Source organism: Odocoileus virginianus, chromosome 2 (genome assembly GCF_023699985.2).
Source record: "Odocoileus virginianus isolate 20LAN1187 ecotype Illinois chromosome 2, Ovbor_1.2, whole genome shotgun sequence".
Taxonomy (NCBI): Eukaryota; Metazoa; Chordata; class Mammalia; order Artiodactyla; family Cervidae; genus Odocoileus; species Odocoileus virginianus.
Window position 1 is genome coordinate 2,213,145 of NC_069675.1, and position 23,632 is coordinate 2,236,776.

The following is a 23,632-nucleotide window of genomic DNA, read 5'->3' on the forward strand; positions in this document are numbered from 1 at the left end:
TAAGATTCCCAGAAGGCTGTACACTGTGGCTAGGACCCAATGCAGCCAAATAAACAAATATGTTTTTTAAAAATCACAGGCTGTGGAGCTGACTGCTTGGATTCAAATCCTAACACTGTGGTTTATCAGCTGTGTGCCCTTCAACAAAGCATTAACCACTCTGTGCTTTAATGTCTTCCTCTTGTCAAGAGATCGGAATCTGTGAGGAATAAGGGAGACTAATCTGTGAGCTATACTGAAGCGCCTCGTAATAGTGAGTGCTCAGAAGATGCCAGCAGCTCTCATGGGGCTTGTTAGGGATTTTGATCTTTGGTCTGTGAGTCATGGAGAATTCATTCATCAGGACCATCTTCGTCTCAAGAGACAGCAGCCCAGCTCACATCGGCTTAAGCAACAATAGGGGGATTTATCGGCTCCTCTAACTGGAATAAACAGGTTTGGATGTGCCGTCAGGGGCAGCTGGATCCAGGCACACGACAGTCAGCGGGACTCAGGCTCCTTCTCTCCACCCTTGGCTCAAATTACTCATGAAGGGGCTACATTCTCAGGGTTGCTGTCCTCACGTGGTGGCAGGATGGCCAACTATCTGTCATAGTAAGAGACAGTGCTTCTCTCTTGTCCCAGGGCCAGTCCCACGGAGGTCTCTCATCACCCTGGCCCCTGTGGTGCCCATCCCTGAGCCAGTCGCACGGCACTGAAGCAGAATTATGGAGTTGGAAAGAAGAATCATTGCCGACGGACCAGTCATGTCCCCAAACCTCTGAATTTCTGGCCTGAGGCCAGGAGCTTCCTGCACCGGCCAGAAATCAGGGTGCTGCTACCAAATCAGACGGAGAAATACGGAGCAGGTTGAGTCAGAGAGTCACTGAGGTTTCAAGCAAGAGAAGGACCTGATATTCACCTTGAGATGATCACTCTGGCTGCTGAATGGAGACAGGAGGACAGGGTGGAGGTGGGGGCACTTTCAGGGCAGTGTCGGGAGTCCAGGAGGAGCAGAGATGGAGGAGAAAGAGGACGGTGCCTGGGCTGAGTGACAGACAGGAGTGAGGCAGGAGTGGGGACAGGCAGAGCCCAGTCTAAGAGCCAGGGTTTGGGCCTGAGCAGCCATGACAGCCTCAAGCCATGAGCTTGAGGAGGGACTGGTTTGGGGTGAGATTGCGTGATCAGCTTTGGCTGCACTGCATTTCAGGAGCCCTGGGACATCACAGGGAGGAATCTTAGAGGCATTTCTTTGGCTGTGGAATTCCACTCCTGGGCATTCTCGTTCAGCTGTTATGAAATATGAGAAGGATGACTAAATTGCATGATGCCCTTTCTGCCCAATAGAATGTACTAGAACCAAAGAAGGCCTGCCCTCCAGAGAGTTGGGACAGGAACAACTTGCGGGGCTGTTTGCAGGAAATGGGTCTCTTAAACAGCGTGTGTCCGTCCCAATTTCTCCCTTAAGAGCTGAAAGACCTCTCAAAATCCTTGGGCAGCTCGGTGGTCAGGACCAGTGCGCAGGCAGCACCCGGTGAACGCTGGCCAAGCTGACAGGGTCTGCGCTCACAGGAGTGGGCAGGGCAGCTGGTGCGAAAAGAGGACCAGGGTCACGGGAAGTGTGGGGGCTGACAGCCAGCACGCAGCACAGAAGGGGTGGCCCAGCAGCAGAGGCCTTGGGGTTCAAAGGAGACGGCGCTCATGCCGGGGGTTAGTGCAGGGCTCCAGGGTGGCTTCCTGGTGGCAGAACTGGCGTGGCATCAAAAATATTCCAGGCACTTACTGCACAGTACAGGGAACCCTGCTTAATGTCACGTGGCAGCCTGGATAGGAGGGGAGTTTGAGGGAGAACGGATGCATGTGTATGTATGGCTGAGTCCCTTTGCTGTCCAGGGGAAACTTTCGCAACGTTGTTAATTGACTATACGCCAAATTAGAAGTTAAAAAAAACATTCCAGGCCAAAGGAAGACTATGACCTCAGGTGCGAGGTGCAAGCCTAGGTTTAGAGGGTACCCCACCTCGCCACAAGGCAGCTGGGTCTCTGAAACATTCTAAATTAGATCAGTCCCTCTGGGGCCTCCCATACCACCTGCAAGGTCTCTAGTGAGGGTTCAGCCACCCCCACCTCACCCGCCTTCCCCTGTCTCCTGAGGAAGAGCCAGCAGCCCCTGGAGTCCCGACCTCTGTGGCCACCCTCAGACCCCTGCCCTGCAGAGATTTCAGTCTGCACTCCTCCCCTGATCCTGGCCCTCCCCTAAGGCAGAGAGCAGGCATCAGGGAGCACAGCCAACACCCAACTTTCTTCCTTCCCCCTGAGGCCTTTAGGGGGTGAGGAGGAGTGAATGAGTGCCAGGGCAAATGCCCCCCTGGGAGGGGAGTCAGAGGCAACTGGAAAAGGCCAGGCCTGGCCTGGCCCTTCATGGGTGTGGCGAAGATGTATGGGACTTGGAGGGTTGTCTGCCAGCTCCCCCTCCAGGTCCTGGGCAAGTGGGCTGTGAGAGTGCTGCCAGTGCAGCCTCAGTGGGCCTGGGTCGGTCCCCAAGCTGGCAGGACAAGGCTAGTGAGCAAGCAGGGCAGTCAGCTTCCCATCCATTAGGCCCCTGGCCTGGGCTGCTAATGCCAAGCAAGCGGACATTCTCCTCTCAGCCCTGGTACCCACTTAGGCGTCGTTAATATTTTACGCTGCATAGCCAGGGATCGATGTCTGGTTTCTAGCTCGGTGTTTATGGGTAGTCACTGAAGCTCTCATGGGGGAGGTGTTTGGGAGCACCAGGGGAAACTGAGGCAGGAAGCAGAGTTGGGGCAGCTCAGGAGGAACCCCCCTCACCCTGAGATGGCTACCTTTGCTTGTTCTCTTCTCTGCCCCCTGCCCTCCATCTATCTTAGGTCTGGCACCCTGCTCGGAGAACATGGGCCATCAGAGCCTGCGACAGATGCCAGTCCTTGTATTATTCAATTCTTTGCAAACCCCTGTAGGGTCTGGTTCATCACCACCACCACCACCCCTTTTATGAATGCATGTGAGAGTGCTTAGTCACTCAGTCAACTCTTTGCCACCCCATGGACTGTAGCCCGCAAGGCTCCTCTGACCATGGAATGCTCCAGGCAAGAATATTGGAGTGGGTTGCCATTTCCTTCTCCAGGAGACCTTTCCCACCTAGGGACTGTACCCACATCTCCTACATTGCAGGCGTTTTCTTTACTGTCTGAGCCACCACGGAAACCCCTTTTATGGATGAGGAATAGGCTTAGGGAGGTTTCATGCCGCTGGGCTCTTAACCAGGCTATTGAGTGAGGACTGGCAAACTAGCTGGGAAACAGGCTACACTTTGCTCAGCGCTGAAGTGTGTAAATTAGATGGCAGGAGGCTTTTTAACCTTTCTACACTATTACACACAAGCAACTCGTGGGTTCCAACAGAACCACTTAGACCTCTTGCTTTTGGTCAGTGGAGACTCACCACATGCCCACTTAAGTGGAGTTAAACGCTGCGGATTTACAGTTCTTTAAAAATATCTCCAATAACTCAGTCTTTTACCCACGTGTGTTAAACAGTGAGGTTGAACTGCACAGAGAGAGAGAAGAGAGACGCCAGGCCTTTCTCTGTTTCAGCTTCCACCGGAAGCAGTGCCCTGTCCCAGGACAACATCTGCTCTGGAACTCAGCAGGCCTGGGCTGCACCTGTATCCCCTTCCATAATCCACCCTCTAGGTCTCAGTGTTTCCACCTGTAAAGTGGGAGAAGAGGAATGCCCGTTGGGGGAGCCCTTAAGAATTACAAGTGAACCTAAAGGCTGGCTCGCCTGCAGCTCCAGCAGGGCCCTCGGCTGTGCCCGCGGCGCTTTTCCGCCACGCCACACCCCTCTGCACCCGGGGCGCAGTACACTCTCAGTATATGTTGAATGAAAAAGCGGGCAGCAGAGGCTCCATAAGTGGAAGCCGCTATTGTTCAAGCGCTAGGTCCAAACAGGGTTTCCTTTCACGGGCGTGGTCCGGGGCTAGATTTCCCACTCCACTAAGAAACCAGAGAACAGAAGAACTTAGTGTTCACAGCAGCCCACCGCGGCCGCGCTCGGAGTCCTGGGTCGGTGAGCGCACCGCGCGCTCAGCGCCCGCCGGAGGGCAGCAGAGAGTCACGGCTTCGGCCCCCAAGTCCCGGAGTTTGGGGGCTAGGAGGATTCCGGGCTCCGCCCTGCCACGCCCCCACCTCTCCTTTCTTTCTCCTTCCTTTGCACGGCTTTCCTTTCCTACACTGTGTCCCCGGGCAGGAAGAAAGCGATACACAAACGATTTAGCACTCCCTCTAACTGCCCGCATGTAGCACTTGACATCCGCTCGGCTCTTTCCCACAGCCGGAAAGGCAGGCACCAGCCCCTCTTTGTGGACGAGGAGGAGGAGGCTGCAAGTCCCTGACTCGACCAAGGTCACGCAGCAAAGTCAGCACTTGAACTCAGCATCATAGACTCTAATGCCAAAGCCCAACTCCCTCCTAAAGCCTCGAGCGCATGAACTCAAGAACTTTGGGTACCAACTTTTCCATTTTTTTGCACGGAAGCCAGACCAGGGCCAAGTTCAATCTCCGGCTGTGGACTGATGGTTGTGGGAAATACCCTGGGGCTAGAGGGCTTTCCGGATCCTCCGAAGGCCAGCTGTGTCCTGGCCCGCCGGGCGAAGAGCGGCGGTGGCCAGGCTCCGCGCCCCTCCATCGGGAGAGTGGAGCCCCGACTACCCCCGGGAGTGGCGCTGCGGCTCCCTTCCGGCCCCGGCCTCCTCCCCTGCCACACGGCCCCACCCTGCACGAGCGATTCTGTAAAACCGCGGACCGCTCGGCCACGCGGGGGCTGGCTGGGTAGCGCTGGCTCTGCGCCAGGCACCGTCTGCGGGCTGGCCCGTGCGAGGCGGGGCCACCTCCCTCCGCCCCTTGCCGGTGTGGAGCCCGTGGTGTGTGTGTTGGGGGGGTTGAGAGGGGTGGCCTGCAGGGGACTCCTCCCCTGGTGGTCGCCGCGCCTAGGCCAATGAGCGCGCGGGGAGCCGCGATGGAGGCTGGGGCGACCGGGAGCGCTGGGGACCCCCGCCGCTGCCGCCGCCGCCGCCGCGCCCCGGTGCCCTGGAGCCCTTGGGTCTGGAGAGGGGCCGAAAGAGGCGCGGCGCCCGCTCTGGGCATGGAGGCGCCTCTGGCCAGAGCGGACTACGCGAGCTGCACTCCGCGCCGCCGCCGCGCCTCGAAGTTTGCCGGCTGACTCGGAAAGTTGCGCTCCGGCTCTGTCGCCGCTCCGCATCCGACCTCCGGGCCAGCCCCAGCTCGCCGCCGCCGCCGCCGCCGCCCTCCGCGGGGCCCGGGCCCCGCCGACGCCCGCAGCCCCGCCTGCCGGGGGCATGTGAGCCGCGGTCTCCCCTAGAGGCCGGGCGGGCTGCACCGGCCCCGGTGCCTCCGGAGGCAGCGTGAGGGCGAGGGGCACGCCCCGGCCCCAGGCAGCAGGGGCCGCCATGGGCATCCAGGGCATGGAGCTGTGCGCCATGGCCGTGGTGGTACTGCTGTTCATCGCCGTCCTCAAGCAGTTCGGCATCCTGGAGCCCATGTCCATGGAAGGTAACGCGTGGCCACCCGCCCCTTGGCGGCCCTGCGCCGGGGGCCGGCGGTCAGAGGGGAGAGAGCAGCACTTGCGCTCCGGGGTGCGGGTGCCCAGGTCCACTCGGCGAGGGGCGGCCCTCGGGGACGCTGTGCTCCGCGGCCCTGCCCGCCTCGGCCACAGCCCCCTCCTGGCTCCGGAGGGCTGTTCTGGATCTAAGGGCGCATAGAGGGCTCAGACTCTGAAAAGCCCCAGAGGGGGTGCAGCCGCGGTGTTCGAGATAGGTGTAAGCGAGATCCCGGGAGAAGCCTTGAGCTGGCATCCCCGCTGTCCTAGGCCAGCCGATCCGAGCCGCCCCCGAGCTTGGCGCCCGGCGGTGGGAGGTGGCGGAGGGCGAAGATAGCAGGGACGACCCTCAGCCCAGGGCGTGTAACTGCAGCAGCGAGTAACACAAAACCTCTGTCTCGTGATGAGGCCGGCCCTTCACCGGTAGCCCACATCCAGTCCCCTTTCCCCAGGCAAGACTCAGGAATGGGTAACCAAGCCTCAGGCGCCACTGTTTTTGTCCCAATAAATATTAACCGAGGAGACAGACAAGCTCTTAAATCAGACCCTGACGGTGTCCCTGGGACCCCTGACAGGTAGGTACCCTTAAGAGTTGCCTCCGGTCCCAGTACCTCCCACCCACCTCTGGGCAGGTCAGGAGAGGAAGCCGCTCCAAGGCACATCCATTGTGAAGGGGGACCTTGACCCACCAGGGCTGTAACTTATCCTCTGTGTCCTGTTCCTCTGGACTGTGGGGAAGGGGCTGGCCAGTCTTCTTTCCGTCACCTGTGCGCCCCTGCGGTCCTCAGGGGAGGATGGGCATCCTGCCTGCCTCAGCACTCCACTGACCTTGCCAGGCTCCAGCTCCTGGGACTAAAACCCGGAGGCTCAGGGAGGGGAGGAGCGAGAAACTGCCCTTGCCTCTGGACGTCCAGCACACCCTCTGGCCTAGGGATGTGCCCCCCACCCCATGCAAAGGGCTGCTGAGGGCAGGAAGGGGCCCCGGGGCCAGGAAGCAAGGCCCGGCTGGATTCAGAGCCCAAGTCTGACTTGTTACCTGAAGTCCGTGGCCATGCGCCCTTCAGAAGGCATTGAGCTGCTTCACACCTTTTCAAGGTGAGTTCAGGAGACCCTGAGAGAAGGGACTTGCTGAAGGTGGTTCTCAGAGGTGCCATCTTGAACTTTACATCGTAGCTGGGGGAGATAGGCTCTCCTGGTCGCTCAGATGGTAAAGAATCTGCCTGCAATGCAGGAGACCTGGGTTTGATCACTGGGCCAGGAAGATCCCCTGGAGAAGGGCATGGCAACCCACTCCAGTATTCTTGCCTGGAGAATCCCATGGACAGAGGAACCTGGCGGGCTACAATCCGTGGAGTCAGAAAGAGTTGGAGGTACTGAGCGACTTTCACTGGGAAGATAATTGCGCAAACTGGGCCTGCACTTGGCTGGATGGATACTGGCCCTGGCAGGAAGAGTCTGTGACAGGCACCTCCATGGGAAATGCAGGTAGGGGTAGGGGGCATCTCACGCAGCAGTGCCATCAGAGCCCATGCCCCCTGCATGCACTCACACACCCCCATCCCCTACCTCGCCCCACCTGGAGTCCATAGCAGGCAGGGGGGTATTTGGTACTCAGGAATCTGAGGCCCCTACATTACTCTTCCTCCATTTCCTGGGCCCTCCTGGGGCCACCAAGACCTGGGAGCACCAGCCAGCTTCACTCTACTTTTTACTGACACTATAAACTCTTCTTAAGCGAGCCTCGCATGCTTGTGGTTCTGGGAGCTTGAAGTTTACCTTTGTGCTTTCTAAGAAGGGATTTGTTTACAAGGTGATCAGACGTGTAAGAGCACAGGTGGTTTATTCGGCTTGCTGCGGAGCCCACTTCTGGCTGTCATCAGTTTGTCTCTTTTGGTACATCTGTCCACTCATGCCCTTTGACTTTGGGGGTCTCGATGTGGTGGGAGGCGCACGGAGCCTCAGAGTCAGCCAAAGATCCCTGAGCTCGGACCTCCTATCACCCACACATACCGGCTGTAAAGCCCCTTAACCTGTTTGAGCCTTGGCCTGACTATCTATAAAGGGGGGCCAATAATAATGCCTGCCCAAAGGGCTGCAGCAGACTTTGAACTAGTTGAGTGAAGGTGTTAATGCCCTCAGGATCATTCTTAGTGTGTAGTAAATGCACAAACTTTGTGAACCATGGCTATCACCAATAATTAGAGGATGATTACTCTTAATAGCAGAACTGAGTCACGGTTGAAAATATTCTGTCACTCAGATCAGCCACCTCTTCCTGCATCAGAAGGGAGTTCTGAGTACCAGATGGTCCATGTCGATGGCAGTGATGCCAGCTAAGTGCCTGGCAGGGCCCATTGACCATGCAGTGCCTAAGGGACTGTCATGGGCTGTGAGGAGCCCAGGCCCTTGGGCCCCAGCCTGGATGTGAGCTGGCACTGCGAGAAGAGGGGGCCCCTCCAAGAATACGTGCACTTAATTGGCTGTTGTCTTTTGTCCTCTTTGAGCCTCTGTAGTTCTCATCTGTAACAGACCAGAGTTATGGTGCCCCTGGGGATTGTTAGGAACTAATGGATTTGAGTTCTGGGGACACAGGCTTCTAGAAGTAGATGCAGAAGTTGAAAGACCTTCCTGTCTGTCCAACCAGTCTCTGTCTCTAGGCGACTCCATTGACGGGGAGTTCCAGCCTGGCTTGGCCACTAGCTCACTGGGTGACTTTGGTGCGTCAAGCCTTCTCGAGGCTCGGTCTCCCGGATTCCCAGGTTGCTCGGTGGTAAAGAAACCCTGCAGTTTAGGAGGTGCGGGTTTGATCCTTAGGTCAGGAAGATCCCCCGGAGAAGGAAATGGTGCCGCACTCCAGTGTTCTTGCCTGGGAAATCCCATAGACAGAGGAACCTGGTAGACTACAGTCCATGGGGTCGCAGAGTCCGACATGGCTTAGCAACTAAACAACAAGAAAATGAGGATACTAGTAGAATGGTTCCCCCTGTACACCTCGCTGCCGACTACGGGGTCGCACAGAGTCGGACACAACTGAAGCGATTAGCAGCGGCGGCAGTGCGCCTCCCAGGGGTGTGGTGAGCTGAAACACCTTGAAAAAGTTACCGACCGGACACAAATCTAAGCAGATCTCATGAGTGTGTACACCCTGGTGAAAAGAGAGCCTGGACCAGTAAGCTTGGTGCTCATTGGTAAGGCTGGCTTGGCCCAGACACCGGACTTTTTCGTCCACATCTGTGGCCCAAGGCTTGACTTGGGCTGCTGCCTGTCTTAGCTCAGTCCACATTTTCCAAGTTCTAACTAGTAGCTCTCAACTGAGAGCAGTTTTGCTCCTCAGTGGACGTTTGGTGGTGTCTGGAGGCGTTCTGGATTGCCAAAACTGATGGGGAGGGTACCAGGGGCATCAAGTGGGTAGAGACCAGGGATGCCACTAAACGTCACGCAAGGCCCAGGCAGCCCCTCACCACAAAGAATGCTCAGGCAAGGGACTTCCTGGCGGTCCAGTGGCTAAGACGCCGTGCTCCCAGTGCAGGGGGTGTGGGTTCAATCCCTGGTCAGGGAGCTGAGATCCCTACATAGCACAAAGTGTGGCCGCAAAGTAAAAATAAATAAATAAATAAATTTGTAAAAGAATGCTCAGACCCAAATGTCAGTGGTAAAGTTGAGAAAACTTGTTTTAGAAGGAGCACTGGCCAGGGGCTCGGAGAGCTGCCTTTCAGCTCTGACGTGGCCCCTGACATGCTGACATTAACTTGGGAAAATCACTATTCCTGTCTGAGCTCCACTTCCTTGTCTGAAGTGGGAACCTCGTCTGTCAGTGGGGAATGAGATTAGAAGCACCATCTCCCCCTGGGAACTCCCCCTGACCCTTCTGGATCCCTGCCCCGGGGTTGTATTAGATGACACTGTCCTGGAATTTTCTGTATCCCTGTCCCCACTTACAGTGACCCCTCCAAAGGCTGCAAGCACTTCTGTCCATACACTTGTGGCCCCAGGGTGTGCCCAGCACTGCAAGCAGCAGGTGTGGAGTCTAGATAAATCGTATGCCATGTTCAGCCATACTTACGGGGCACCGATTGTATACCAGGCCTGGGACACCAGAAGTGCCGGGTCTTGGCCCTCCCTGTAGGGTGGCCCTGGGAGACACCCTCAGAGGGGAGGTCCCTCTGGTTGGGGTGGAGGCAGAGCTGGCAGCTTGTGGGGGCCTGCGTAAGATGGGTAAAGAGAAGTGTGGGAGGGGAAGGATGGGGAGTGCCCACGTGGAGACAGCCTCCTCCAGGGTTTGGTCTGCCTATGGGCAGAGCCAGTGCCCCCACGGCCGGTTCCGATGTGTTCCAAGTCGGAACACGTGAATGGGCTGGTCATGCCCATTCACTGCAGGAAGGCGCTGCAGCGCCAAGGGCAGACTGACCAACCTCTGGATTCAAAAGGGATTGGAACCAGCAAGTGTGGACAGAGCAGCTTGGAGCTTTGCTGCAAAGGGGAGTGAAGCCGGTTACTGGCTGGCAGGGGAAGCATCGTAGTGCAGAGCCTCACAGGGGTGCCAGGGCAGCCAGGTGGGGGGGTCATGCACAGGGCTACCCGTCGCCCAGTACCTTGTGTCCTTAGCTCAAAGGACTGAAGACTTGGAGCCACCCTTCCCTCACCCCTGCAGGTGGGGCTGTGTTGAGTGGGGTCATGGGACAGGGACTAAGGCTTTTACTCAACGGGAAGAAAGCCTGGTTTGTAACCTATCAGACTATGGTACGACTTTGCGTGTGTGCTGTGTCACTTCAGTCGTGTCTGACTTTTTGCAACCCCATGGACTGTAGCCTGCCAGGCTCCTGTGTCCATGGGATTCTCCAGGCAAGAAACTAGAGTGGGTTGCCATGCCCTCCTCCAGGAGATCTTCCTGACCCAGGGATCGAACCCACATCTCTTACATCTCCTGCATTGTCAGCCAGGTTCTTTGCCACTAGCGCAAACAACCATGGAATATTCAACCATAAAACAACTTTCTTTTAAAGCCTTATGCTTTCATGCCTTTGACAAAATGCTTGTTTGATAAAGAGGTGAAATCTGTATTGCTGATCCCCTGGTTATCACGAATACTTGATGGAGAGGGGATGATCCCAGACTAGCCCTTGGAGAGGGAGGGGGAGGGCTGAGCACAAGGGAAACTGCAGAGGCAAGTTAGCTTCATGGTTTTGCCGAACAGGGCTACTCAGCGTGGTGAGGCAAGCCGTGCGGGTGGTTGTTTAGGCCAGGACCACCTTGCCCTGGTCCACTTGGCAGCCAGGGTCAGTGGCGTCCTTCTTGACGCCTCTCGCCAGTCTGTCCTCTCTACGTCACTTTGTTTGACACCGAGGCCAGAGAGGCCATTCTGGAATGGAGATCAGACACGCCCTCCCCTCTCCTTGGCTCTTAGGTGGTTCTCCTGCTCACATACCTCTTGGCATACCCTGGACCCGCTCCCCGGGGTGCCCTTTGACCCTGCTGTCATTGTACCTGATTCTTGGAATATCGCTTCTCTCTGATTCCTCACCCATCCCTGCCCAACAGGTGTAAGCAACAGGGAATGTTGCTTCAAGAGACAGGCCCAGCCTGGAGACATTAAAATTGACACCCAGGGGACTTCCCTGATGGTCCAGTGGCTGACACTTCTTGCTTCCCAATGCAGGGGGCCCAGGTTTGACCCCTGGTCGGGGAGCTAGATCCATGTCTCAAAACTAGAGCATCCCACATGCTGCAGCTAAGACCTAGTGCAGCCAAATTTTAAAAAAAGGTGACATCCCAGTCAGTAATTCATGGACCCACCCGAGAAAACATAGCTGTGAGGGATCCGACCCAGCATATGTTACAGGGCGCCTCCCACACTGCGTGGGGCCCTGTTCCAGACCGGGTGAGCTGTGAGCAGACAGGAGGGCCAATTGGCTTGTTCTCCTGGAGCTGCCATAACATGGACTGTACCCCGCCAGGCTCCTCTGTCCAGGGGGTTCTCCAGGCAAGAGTACTAGAGTGGGTTGCCATGTCCTCCTCCAGGGGATCTTCCTGCCCCAGGGATCAATTCCGGGTCTCTTGCATTGCAGGTGGATTCTTTACCATCTGAGCCACCATGGAAGCCTAATAGAATATCAGACCAGGGACCTTAAACAACAGAAATGTATTTTCCCTCAAATCTGGAGGCTAGAAGTCCCCAGTCAAGGTACCAGCAGACTTGGTTTCTGGTGAGGCCTCTTCTCCGCACGTCGACAGTCACCTTCTTGCTGTGTCCTCACGTGGCTTTTCCTTCCCCTCCTTTTGGAAAGGAAATCACTCTTCATCCTCTTATAAGGTCACCAAATCCTTTTGGATTAAGACCCCACCTTTATTAGGATTTCATTTAACCTTCAGTTCAGTACAGTCGCTCAGCCGTGTCTGACTCTTTTGCAACCCCATGAACCAAAGAACGCCAGGCCTCCCTGTCCATCACCAACTCCCGGAGTTTACCCAAACCCATGTCCATCGAGTCGGTGATGCCATCCAACCATCTCATCCTCTGTCGTCCCCTTCTCCTCCCGCCCTCAATCTTTCCCAGCATCAGGGTCTTTTCCAGTGAGTCAGCTCTTCACATCAGGTGGCCAAAGTATTGGAATTTCAGCTTCAACATCAGTCCTTCCAATGAACACCCAGGACTGATGTTCTTTAGGATGGACTGGTTGGATCTCCTTGCAGTCCAAGGGACTCTCAAGAGTCTCCTCCAACACCACAGTTCAAAAGCATCAATTCTTCGGTGCTCAGCTTTCTTCACAGTCCAACTCTCACATCCATACCTGACCACTGGAAAAAGCATAGCCTTGACTAGATGGACCTTTGTTGGCAAAGTAATGTCTCTGCTTTTTAATATGCTATCTAGGTTGGTCATAACTTTCCTTCCAAGGAGTAAGCGTCTTTTAATTTCATGGCTGCAATGACCATCTGCAGTGATTTTGGAGCCCAGAAAACTAAAGTCAGCCACTGTTTTCACTGTTTCCCCATCTATTTGCCATGAAGTGATGGGACCGGATGCCATGATCTTAGTTTTCTGAATGTTGAGCTTTTAGCCAACTTTTTCACTCTCCTCTTTCACTTTCATCAAGAGGCTTTTTAGTTCTTCTTCACTTTCTGCCATAAGGGTGGTGTCGTCTGCATATCTGAGGTTATTGATATTTCTCCTGGCAATGGTGATTCCAGCTTGTGCTTCCTCCAGCCCAGCGTTTCTCATGATGTACTCTGCATATAAGTTAAATAAGCAGGGTGACAATATACAGCTTTGACGTACTCCTTTTCCTATTTGGAACCAGTCTGTTCTTCCATGTCCAGTTCTAACTGTTGCTTCCTGACCTGCATACAGATTTCTCAAGAGGCAGGTCAGGTGGGTCTGGTATTCCCATCTCTTGAAGAATTTTCCACAGTTTATTGTGATCTACACAGTCAGAGGCTTTGGCATAGTCAATAAAGCAGAAATGGATGTTTTTTTGGAACTCTCTTGCTTTTTCAATGATCCAGGGGATGTTGGCAATTTAATCTCTGGTTCCTGTGCCTTTTCTAAAACGAGCTTGAACATCTGGAAGTTTATGTTTCACATATTGCTAAAGTCTGGCTTGGAGGATTTTGAGCATTACTTTACTAGCATGTGAGATAAGTGCAATTGTGCAGTAGTTTGAACATTCTTTGGCATCGCCTTTCTTTGGGATTGGAATGAAAACTGACCTTTTCCAGTCCTGTGGCCACTGCTGAGTTTTCCAAATTTGCTGACATATTGAGTGCAGCACTTTCACAGCATCATCTTTCAGGATTTGAAATAGCTCAACTGGAATTCCATCACCTCCACTAGCTTTGTTCGTAGTGATGCTTCCTAAGGCCCACTTGACTTCACATTCCAGGATGTCTGGCTCTAGGTGAGTATGAGTGATCACACCATCATGATTATCTGGGTCGTGAAGATCTTTTTTGTACAGTTCTTCTGGGTATTCTTGCCACCTCTTTATATCTTCTGCTTCTGTTAGGTCCATACCATTTCTGTCCTTTATTGAGCCCATCTTTGCATGAAATGTTCCCTTGGTATCTCTAATTTTCTTGAAGAGATCTCTAGTCTTTCCCATTCTATTGTTTTCCTCTACTTCTTTGCATTGATCACTGAAGAAGGCTTTCTTATCTCTCCTTGCTATTCTTTGGAACTCTGCATTCAGATGGGTATATCTTTCCTTTTCTCCTTTGCTTTTCGCTTCTCTTCTTTTCACAGCTATTTGTAAGGCCTCCTCAGACAGTCATTTTGCTTTTTTGCGTTGTTTGTTTTTTTTACATTTAACCTTAAGCACCTGCTAAAGACCTTATCACACTGGGGATTAGGGCTTCAACATATGAGTTGTGGGTGGAGGGGGAAGTGCTTCCCTGGTAGCTCATTGATAAAGAATCCACCTGCCCGTGCAGGAGATGCCGGTTCAATCCCTGGTCAGGGGAAGGTCCCACTTGCCTAGGAGCAACTGAGTCCATGGACCACAACTATTGAGCCTGTGCTTTAAAGCCCAGGAACTGCAGCTAGTGAACCCGTGTGCCTTGAGTGCTGTAGCCCACACACCCCAACTAGAGAGTAGCCCCACCTTGCCCCAACTTCATTGCTGCTGAGGGGAACAGTATTGAAGACCCAGCACAGCCAAAAATTAATAAGTTATTTTTTAAAAAATTGGGCTTCCACAATGGCTTAGCAGTAAAGAATCTGCCTGCCAGTGCAGGGAACATGGGAGACTGGGATTTGATCCCTGGGTTGGGAAGATCCCCTGAAGCAGAAATGGCAACCCACAGTGTTATTGCCTGTAAAATCTAATGGACAAGGGAGCCTGGAGGGCTGCAGTCCATGGGGTTGCAAAGAGTCAGACAGGCATGCATGCAATAATGGTGCAATTAAAACAAAACCGAAACATATGAGTTGTGGAAAGAGACAAAATTCTGTCCATCACACCAGTAAACAGAGAACTATGTATATGCCAGGAAGTCATGGCCAAATGAAGAAAGTAAAACAGATGAGGGAAGATAGGAATGGTGGCGCGCATGACACCCTGGAGGAGGTAACAGTCAAGCAGAGGAAAGCAGGAAGTGTGGATTCCGAGGGAGAGCATTCAAGCCAGAGAGAACAGCAACGGAGTGGGCCTGGTGGGTTTGAGCGGGGCAGCGTGGCTGAAGCCAGAGAGCGGTGAAGGGAGGGACCCAGGAGATGAGGTCAGAGCTGGGGGGCAGGGAGCACAGTTATTGGCCATTTACGGACTTCTGTGTTTATACTCAGAGCCTGGGGGAGGCTGTTGCACAGAGGGGGCCTGAGGATATGTTTGCAGCAGCTTCCTCCAGCCCTGTTTGGAAAATAGACCAGCAGGATGCAGGGCAGAAGCAGGAAGACGAGGCAGGAGAGAGGGTTGCGGGGAGGGCCAGGGGAGGTGGGAGGGGGGCTCAGAGGCGGGTGCAGGTTGAGGGGAGTGCTGGCAGGGTTTGCAGGGGGCCGAGGCTGGGAGGAAGGGCTGCGCCCAGGCTTTTGGTGAGAGCATCCACAGGGTGGAGCTGCCATCAACTGGGCCGGGGGAGGCTGTGGGTGGAGGGGGTTTGCAGGGGAGATTAGGAGCTCAGTTTGGGTTTGGTCCATCTAAGGACCTCCTGGGTTTCCGCTTGCAGGTGGTAAGCAGGCAGGTGAGTCCGGAGCTCAGGAAGAAGTTAGCCCACATCTCCTGACTGAGGCTTGGCTCTGTAAGGAACTTGCTGATTTTGCAGGTTCATTGGGTGTAACTTTTTTTTTCTCATCGTTCTCAGATGCGTTTTTCATACTCATGATTTTAAACATCGATGTGCATGTTTATTAGCTTTTTCTGTTTCCTTATCTGTCAGTTTCCTGTGTATATCCTTTAACTATTTCTCCTGGGGTTGCTGTGCTTATTTTCCAAGTCACCAATGGTTCATCCAGACCAAAGGTGTTTTCTCTCTCTCCCCTCTCTTGCTCTGGGACTCTAATTACTTTTAAATGTTTTGATTAACCTGTACTAAATGCATTATGGGTTTCCCCAATGACTTGGTGGGTAAAGAATCCATCTGCAATGCAGGAGACCCAGGAGACTTGGGTTCAATCCCTCGGTCAGGAATACCCACCAGAGGAGGGCATGGCAACTCCCTCCAGTATTCTTGCCTGTGAAATCCCATGGACAGAGGAACCTGGCGGGCTACAGTCCATGGGGTCACAAAGAGTCAGGCACAACTGAGTGACCAAGAACGTTAACATAGCACATTAAATGCATATGTGAGGATGGATATATATATTCAATATGTGAGTCACCAAGAATAATATAATGATCACTAGTGAACCCATTCTTCCCCTAGAACTAGAGCATCACCAGCCTGCCTCTCTGAGTCCCTCTTCTCCTACCTGTAGAAGTTGCTACCAGCATTTGTCATTCCTGATTTTTTTGTTCTTATTCATGTTATCTCTTGTGTCTCCCTGTGAATATATTGTTTGGTTATTCTTGAATTTTTTCTTTTTCTTTGGCTGCACTGCATGGCATGTGGGATCTTAGTTCCCCAGCCAGGAATCAAACCCATGCCCTTTGCAGTGGAAACATGGAGTCCTACCTACTGGACCACAAGGGAATTCCCCTTGGTTTTGAATCTTATACCAAAAAAAAGAAAAAGCAGTCATGGTCTCCTAGGACTGTTTTTTCAGCTACACTGCTTCTAAGACTTACCCACATTGCTCTGTGTTATAGGTCATTCATTTTTCACTTCAATGTAACATTCCTCCCGTGGGGGCACAATCTATTTATCTGCTCTGTTTCCATGGACATTGGGCTGATTCAAGCTATCATTACTGTGGAGCCCTCTAGGGACCCCTGGGCAATGATTTTCTCTGACTGTATACCCCAGGGAGGGTTACCGTGCCCTAAGATTTGTTGTGTGTGCTCAGCCATGTCCGACTCTGCGACCCCATGCCCACCAGGTTCATCTGTCCAGGGGATTCTCCAGGCAAGAATACTGGAGTGGGTTGCCTTTTCTAAGGTATGCAGATGTGAAAATACAAGTGGTTTTCCACAGTGGTTGCACCAATTTACACAGTCACCAGCATGTTTAAAAAATGACCATTGATCAGTTCCTCTCCTGTGACTCTTCTTATTTCATTATTATTGTTTTTTGTCAGTCAGAAGGTGTGGTCTTCTCATCGTAATTTTCATTTCCTGTTCGTTGAGGAGGTTGTGCCATCTTTCATGTCCTTATTCATTTCTCAAATAGAGAAATGTTTCGGATGTTTATCAGTTCTAGACATTCTTCTTTCATCGGCTGTAAATATTGCCTGCTGTTTCCTCCCATTGTGTCAAGCATTCCTCACTGGTCATGGTGCCCTTTGTTGAACAGAAGTCCTTTGATGTGATGGAGTTCATCAATTTTTGTCCTTTCTGGTTTGAAGTTTTAAGAAACCTTCTCCCACCTTTAGGTTGGCAAGATACTGTTTTACATTTTATTTTTATTTATTTATCTATTTATTTATTTTTGGCTGCACTGGGTCTTTCTTGCCGGAAGCGGGCTTCTCTAGTTGCAGCAAGCAAGGGCTGCTCTCCTGTTGGAACTTGCAGGCTCTAGAGCCTCGGCTCAGTAGCTGTGGCATGCAGGCCGAGTGACTCCATGGCATGCGGCATGTGGGATCTTCCCAGACCAGGGATCAAACGCATGTCCCCTGCATTGGCAGGCAGATTCTTAACCACTAGACCACCAGGAAAGCCCTACATTTTATTTTGACTCTAGAGCTCACTTTTCACGTTTTATCTTTAGTTAATCTGGAGCTCGCTTTTGCACGTGGTATTTATTTTCTTTATATGATGATTTATTTTCTTTATATGATGACTCAGTTTTCCTAATGCCGTCTATTATACTGAACAACTGGCCTTTCCCCAAAGCTTCTGGGGAAGGCCTGCTATACTTCAGCCTCTTTTTGAGCCTTCTGGTCTGTTTGCTAGTGTGTCTGTCTGTTCTTGTACCAGGCACACAATTTTTATTAGTGATTATAAATGTTTTAGTATATAATAGGGAAAACTCTCTCTTTACTCTTCCTTCCTAGATTCTTATGGATTTTTAAATTCTTTATTATACATTTCAGAGTAAATTTATTAAAGTCCTCAAAAATTCAACTGGATTTTTGATTGAGATGGTGTTGAATTTATAATTTATCACAGGAGAAATAGCATCTTTATAATGTTATTATAATCATATCTAAGATGGAATGTCTTATTTATTCAGATTAGCTTTCTTTATAGAGGTTCTTTGAGTTTTGGTTAATACTTCAATACTTTTTAGTTTTTATTTCTATTATGAATGTTATTTTTATTGTATTTTCTAGGTGGTTATTACTGGTGTAGAAAATTGCTATTGATTTTCATAAATTAATCTCACATCTGACAACCTACACTGAACTCTCATGTATATTGATTCTTTTGGTCCCTGTAGGGACCATGTCATCTATAAATAGTGTTAATTTTATCTTATGCTTCCCAACTCTTACACTGTTTGGGGTTTTTCTGTTTGTTTGTTTTTTTCCTTTTTCAAAATTTCCTTAGAGTATTGGCCAGACATCAGTTAGTGGTAACTGTGGCCAACCTTGGCTTGTCCCAAATCTTAAAGAAAATGTGTGTGAGCCTTTGCCATTAAAGCTAGTATTTTCTGTAAAGAAATATTTGTTTTACAAATAAAAGCCACGTCAAGTTTATAAAGTTCCCTTATAGAGTTCCTAGTTTGCTAAGAGTTTTTGCTTGTTTATTTTAATTATAAATAGGTTTGGATGTTTGTCAAATGCTTTTTCTGTATTAGGATTTTCATATAATTTTTCTCTCCTTACACTTTTACAGATAAAACCTTGTTGATCCTGGTGTACTTTTTTTTTTTTTAATTTCAGTTGGATTAATTTACCTAATGTGGTTTAAGATTTTGCATCTATGTTCAAAAGTGAAATGGGCACATAATTTTCTTTTTGTTCATTTGTTTCTCCAGCTGTATTAAGCCATAATTAACACCTAACATTGTGTAAGCTTATGTAAAGATCACCCACAATAAAGTTAGCTGATGCATCCATCACCTCGCATAATTACCTTTTTTTTTTTTTGGTGGTGGTGGTGAGAACATTGGAGAACTACTCCCCAGTGGTTAAGAATCCAGCTTGCAATGCAGGGGACACAGGTTCGGTCCCTGGTCGGGGAACTAAGATCCCACATGCTTTTCGGAACAACTAAGTCTATGCATTGCAACTACTGAAGCCCATGAGCTCTGGAGCCCACGCTGAAACTAAGATGCAATGCAGCCAATAGTTACTTAATTACTTAATTTAAAGAATAATTTTAAAAGATCTATCCCGTAGCAGCTTTCAAGGGCACAGAACAGTATTGCTAACTATAGTCGCCGTCTTGTAGCTCAGATTCCCCAGAACTTATCCGTCTTACACTCGGAAGCTGGTACCCTTTGACCAGGTACCCCTGCCCTCTGCTTCCTGGCAACCGCCAGCCTGCGCTCAGTTTCCTTGAGTGTGGCTTTTTTAGGTTCCACATATAACTGAGGTCATGCAGCATTTGTCTTTTACTTCTTCACTTAGCGTGATATCCTCAGTTCACCCGTGTGGTCACTGTGCTTTTCATTCTCACGCTGTCCTTGTATGACTGAGGAGTCTAGATGACTGTACTGGTCACTGGACTAGCAATACGGAGATCACTGGCGATCTAAGAAAAGCAGTCTGGCGGGGCACAGGCCCCGCAGAAGTAAGATCAAGGGAGACTAAGAGGAGAGGAGGTGAAGATGGTAAAGGAGAGAAAAAAGCAACGGCTTGAGAGGAAAGTAGGGTCAATGGAGCTTTGTTTTCCATATTTTTAGTGAAAGAACCCGCCTGCCAATGCAGGAGACCTAGGAGTCACGGGTTCAATCGCGGGGTTGGGAAGATCCCCTGGAGGAGGGCAAGGCAACCACTCCAGTATTCTTGTCTGGAGAATCCCATGGACAGAGGAGCCTGGCAGGTTATCACACGACTGAAGCGACTTAGCACATGATTCTTACTGGTGTGCAGTGGTGTTTCATCGTGGCTTTAATTTGTATTTCTTTAATTGAATATAGTGTTAAACATCTTTCTCATGCTTATTTGCCATCTGTATATCCTCTATGGTGAAGTGTTTGATCAGGTTTTTTTTTTAACCCATTTATTGATATTAATTTGAGTTGTACGTTTTTCTTACTGTTAAATTTTGAGAGTTCTTTATATATTCTGAACATCCTTTGTTAGAAGTTTGATTTGCAGATCTGTAGTTTCCCTTTCTATTTATCAGTGTCTCTTACAGAGCAAAACTTTTCTTATTAAGAAGTACAGTTTTTCAAAGTTTTCTTTTATAAGTGCCTTTTGGTGCCATGTCTAAGAACTCTTTGCTAAATCCAGGCCATAAAGACTTTCTCCTATTTTTTTTCTAAAAGTTTTTTAGTTTTACATCTGACTTTTAAAAATGTATGCTCCATTTTGAGTTAATTTTTGTATAAGAAATAAGATTTAGGTCAAAGTTCATTTTTTGAGTACATTGATGTCCAATTTTTCTAGCACCATTTGTTGAAAAAAATTAAACTTTTTCCATTGATTGCTTTTGCACATTTGTGAAAAGTCATCTCAGTCATATTTATATGGATGTGTTTCTGGGTTCCCCATTTTGCTTCACTGATCTGTGTGTCTCTCTTTTTTCCAACACCACACTTTCTTCATTATTATAGCTGAATAATGTCTTGAAACCAGGTAGACTGATTTCTACCACTTTTTTTCTTTTATCTAATCTATTTATTTTGCCTTTCCACATAAGTTTCAGAATCACTGTGTCTATATCAACAACAAAAAAATTGTCCTGGGATTTTTACTGGAATTATGTTCAATCTGTAAATCATTTTGAAGATAACTGACATCTTTATAATTCTGAGTCTTTCAATCCATGAACACAGTGTGTCTCATTACTTATTTAAATCTTCTGTGATTTCTTTTATTGGCATTTCATAGTTTTCAATATATAGATTATGTGCATGTTTTGTTCGATTGTTTTACCTATTTATTTTTACATTTTATATTATCATTTTTATTGTTTATTATCATTTAATATTTTATATTTCATTATTTATATTTTTTATATTTTTATCTATTTTCCCTACTTCACTTATGAGATGGGTGATTATAATTAATATAGCAAGTTTTTAGAATTTTGGTTTCCAATGGTACATTGTTGATCAATAGACATGTAACTGATTTTTTTTCATATGGACCATTATTTGAAATTATATATTTATTTATTTTTGGCTACACTGGGTCTTTGTTGCTGCATACAGGTTTTCTATAGAACTGTGATTGATTTTTGTATTGACTTGGTATCCTGTAACCTTGCTAAGCTCATTTATTAGAGGATTTTTTGGTATGTTCTTTGAAACTGTCTGCATGGATAATTATGTCATCTGTAAATAGGGATAGTTTGGGTTTCTTCTTTCTAATCCATGTCCATGTGACCCTGCTGTCCTGTTTGATGTGTTGTGATTAAATAAAAGATCTGGTCCCTACCCTACAGACAGAGAACTTGAAATGTGACTTTCTACTCAAATGTGAATTAAGCCCAGACATGAAATGCAGCCAAGCAGCAGCGTGATGAGCAAGAGGGGTGCCCTTCGCATTCCTGGGGGAGATCAGGGAGGGCTGCATGGAGGAGGTGGTCCAGGAGTTGGGTCTTAAAGGTCGAGGTGCCCTGTAACTTGCCTCTGTCTTTTTCCTTTCCACCTCCCCTTGTTTAGTGCCTTTCCAGCACAATACTCACTCCCACCTCCCACCCCGTCCCACCACATGGCTGAGAGGGTGGGCATGCTCCAGGTGAGCCCAGCAGGGGGGGCCCATTCTGTGTGAGGAGCAGGGCAGCAGAGAGACCAGGAGGCAGAACTGAGTGTGCTGTTACGCTGCAGCCCGGTCCATTTGTGCAGTGCACAGCCTGGGCCGCCGTACGTGGTGGTTGCACAAGGAGAGTCTCCCCACCCCGACTTCCACCCGGAGCCTGGCACCCACACTGGAGAGAGATGGGGGCAGGGCCACATGTTCCACCCTCCTGGGTCTGTGTCCCCCTCCAGATAGCAGCGACAGTGAGCTGGAGCTGTCCGCAGTGCGCCACCAGCCAGAGGGGCTTGACCAGTTGCAGGCACAGACCAAGTTCACCAAGAAGGAGCTGCAGAGTCTCTACAGGGGCTTCAAGAACGTGAGTGCCCCACATCCCCCACCTCCAGGCTTGGCCCTGATCCCCCAGCTCTCCTGTTCCTGGCTCCAGGGTGCTGGCAGACCTTCGGGAAATTCCCCACGGCACAGTGCATACCTCAGCGTCTTTATGGGGCTCATGTTTTGTGGGACAGCTGTCTGGGGGGAGGGCCAGGGCCCAGAATCACTGTTCTGAAGGCACTACCTTTATGAGTGTCTCAGTACTGGTGCAATGGAGGAACATGGGGACAGACCAACCTAGCGTGAGGGGTCCTGCCACCCCCTCCCACCTACCCCTCCCATGATGCCCACTCCATTGGGCAGGCAGGGGAGCCCAGCAGTGCCTTGCACAGCAGGCATCGGCCAGAGGGAAGAGAGAGGCCAGGCCCCCTGGAGTCGGGGTGCAGGGCAGGGTGGCTGGGGTCACTGAGAGGAGTCCCCTCCTACTGCAGGAGTGCCCCACAGGCCTGGTGGACGAAGACACGTTCAAACTCATTTATTCACAGTTCTTCCCTCAGGGAGGTGAGTCCAAGGCCCATGGTTCCTCCCGAAGTCCCCGCTTCCCTGTGGCTGCCCCCCAGAGTGTGGGCTTCCCTTTTATAGGGAGGGGACCCTCAGCCCCCCACATCCTCCCCACCATTCCTTGCCTGGTGCTGCCTCCATCCAGTAGGAAAGGGCACTCCAGCCCAGGACACAGTGGGAATGCCCAGTGGAGCAGCCTGGGGTTGGGACATGGGCGGCCGGGCGGCCTGGACACTCCCAGCCTCGCGCTTGGTCTCCCTAGATGCCACCACCTACGCACACTTCCTCTTCAACGCCTTCGACGCCGATGGGAACGGGGCCATCCGCTTTGAGGTAGGTCCCTGTCAACCCCTCCTGCATCCCCGGCTCCTGCATCTCCCAGACGTGGTACCACCCCCTCGGGGCCGTCCAGAGGCTCAGATGTGACCCTGGTGTCAGCAGCCCGGTGGGTCACCCAGGGAACACATGGACTCTGTGTGGCTGGCCCTGGGCCTGATTGAAGTCGGGGTAATTCGAGTTTGCTGTCTGGCCATCCTATTCTCAGCCTTTCCTTCCAGCCCTGCCAAGCCACGGTGCACTGAGGTGGTAGTCACCCAATGGAAATTTGCATTTGAAAAGGGAGCAAGGTTTAGCTAGAGGTCTGCGCCCAGAATTTACCCCTTTGCCCCCAAACAGGCAGAGCATCCCTGCATGAACAGGCTTGGGGGTCATGCCAGCCACAATGTGAGCCAGCCTCGTGCTCCCCACCACTGGGAGAGCAGCCCCCTGCCCCCAGGAGGACCCTGCCTGGGCTCTGAGCAGGCAGCACGTGGGCCCCACCGACACCCGGCCACACAGCATCAGTTGAGAGAGGCCCCAACCGCGGAGCCCAGGCCCCTAAAAATAGCTGCAGGCAAAAAGCTGAAACCTCTTTGGAGAGGAAAACCTTGCTGAGAGCCGGGCTTAATCAATAACCACCCAGCTCGGCTTCCAAGGCCAAGGGCAGCTGACCGGAAAGTGAGAGAGAAAGCCCCTGGACCGGCCGGGGTAATAGCCCGAGATTCCGCTCAGCTTCCCTTTATGCTCGCATCCAGCCTGGCTCACTGACATCGGGCCGGGCGGGGCGGCCCAAGGGCATCGCCAGCTCTGTGACCACAGGGGCCCCACCCTCCCTGGACCACACTTGTAATGTGCCTGTGAACTCACAGTGTTTTCAGCTTTTCTGTTTTCAGTCCTGCCTGCACATGGTAAAATTACAGTCGGT

At 51.1% G+C, this 23,632-nt stretch overlaps 1 protein-coding gene across 1 annotated transcript in view; it reads left to right on the top strand.

Moving 5' to 3' along the window:
- KCNIP3 (potassium voltage-gated channel interacting protein 3) overlaps positions 1-23,632 on the top strand; it is a 92,811-nt gene that overhangs the window by 55,983 nt on the left and 13,196 nt on the right. Inside the window, exons 3-5 of the mRNA XM_070474263.1 lie at positions 21,747-21,871; positions 22,320-22,389; positions 22,652-22,722. Coding sequence (XP_070330364.1) covers positions 21,747-21,871; positions 22,320-22,389; positions 22,652-22,722 — 266 coding nt within the window. The remainder of the gene's footprint in view (positions 1-21,746; positions 21,872-22,319; positions 22,390-22,651; positions 22,723-23,632) is intronic.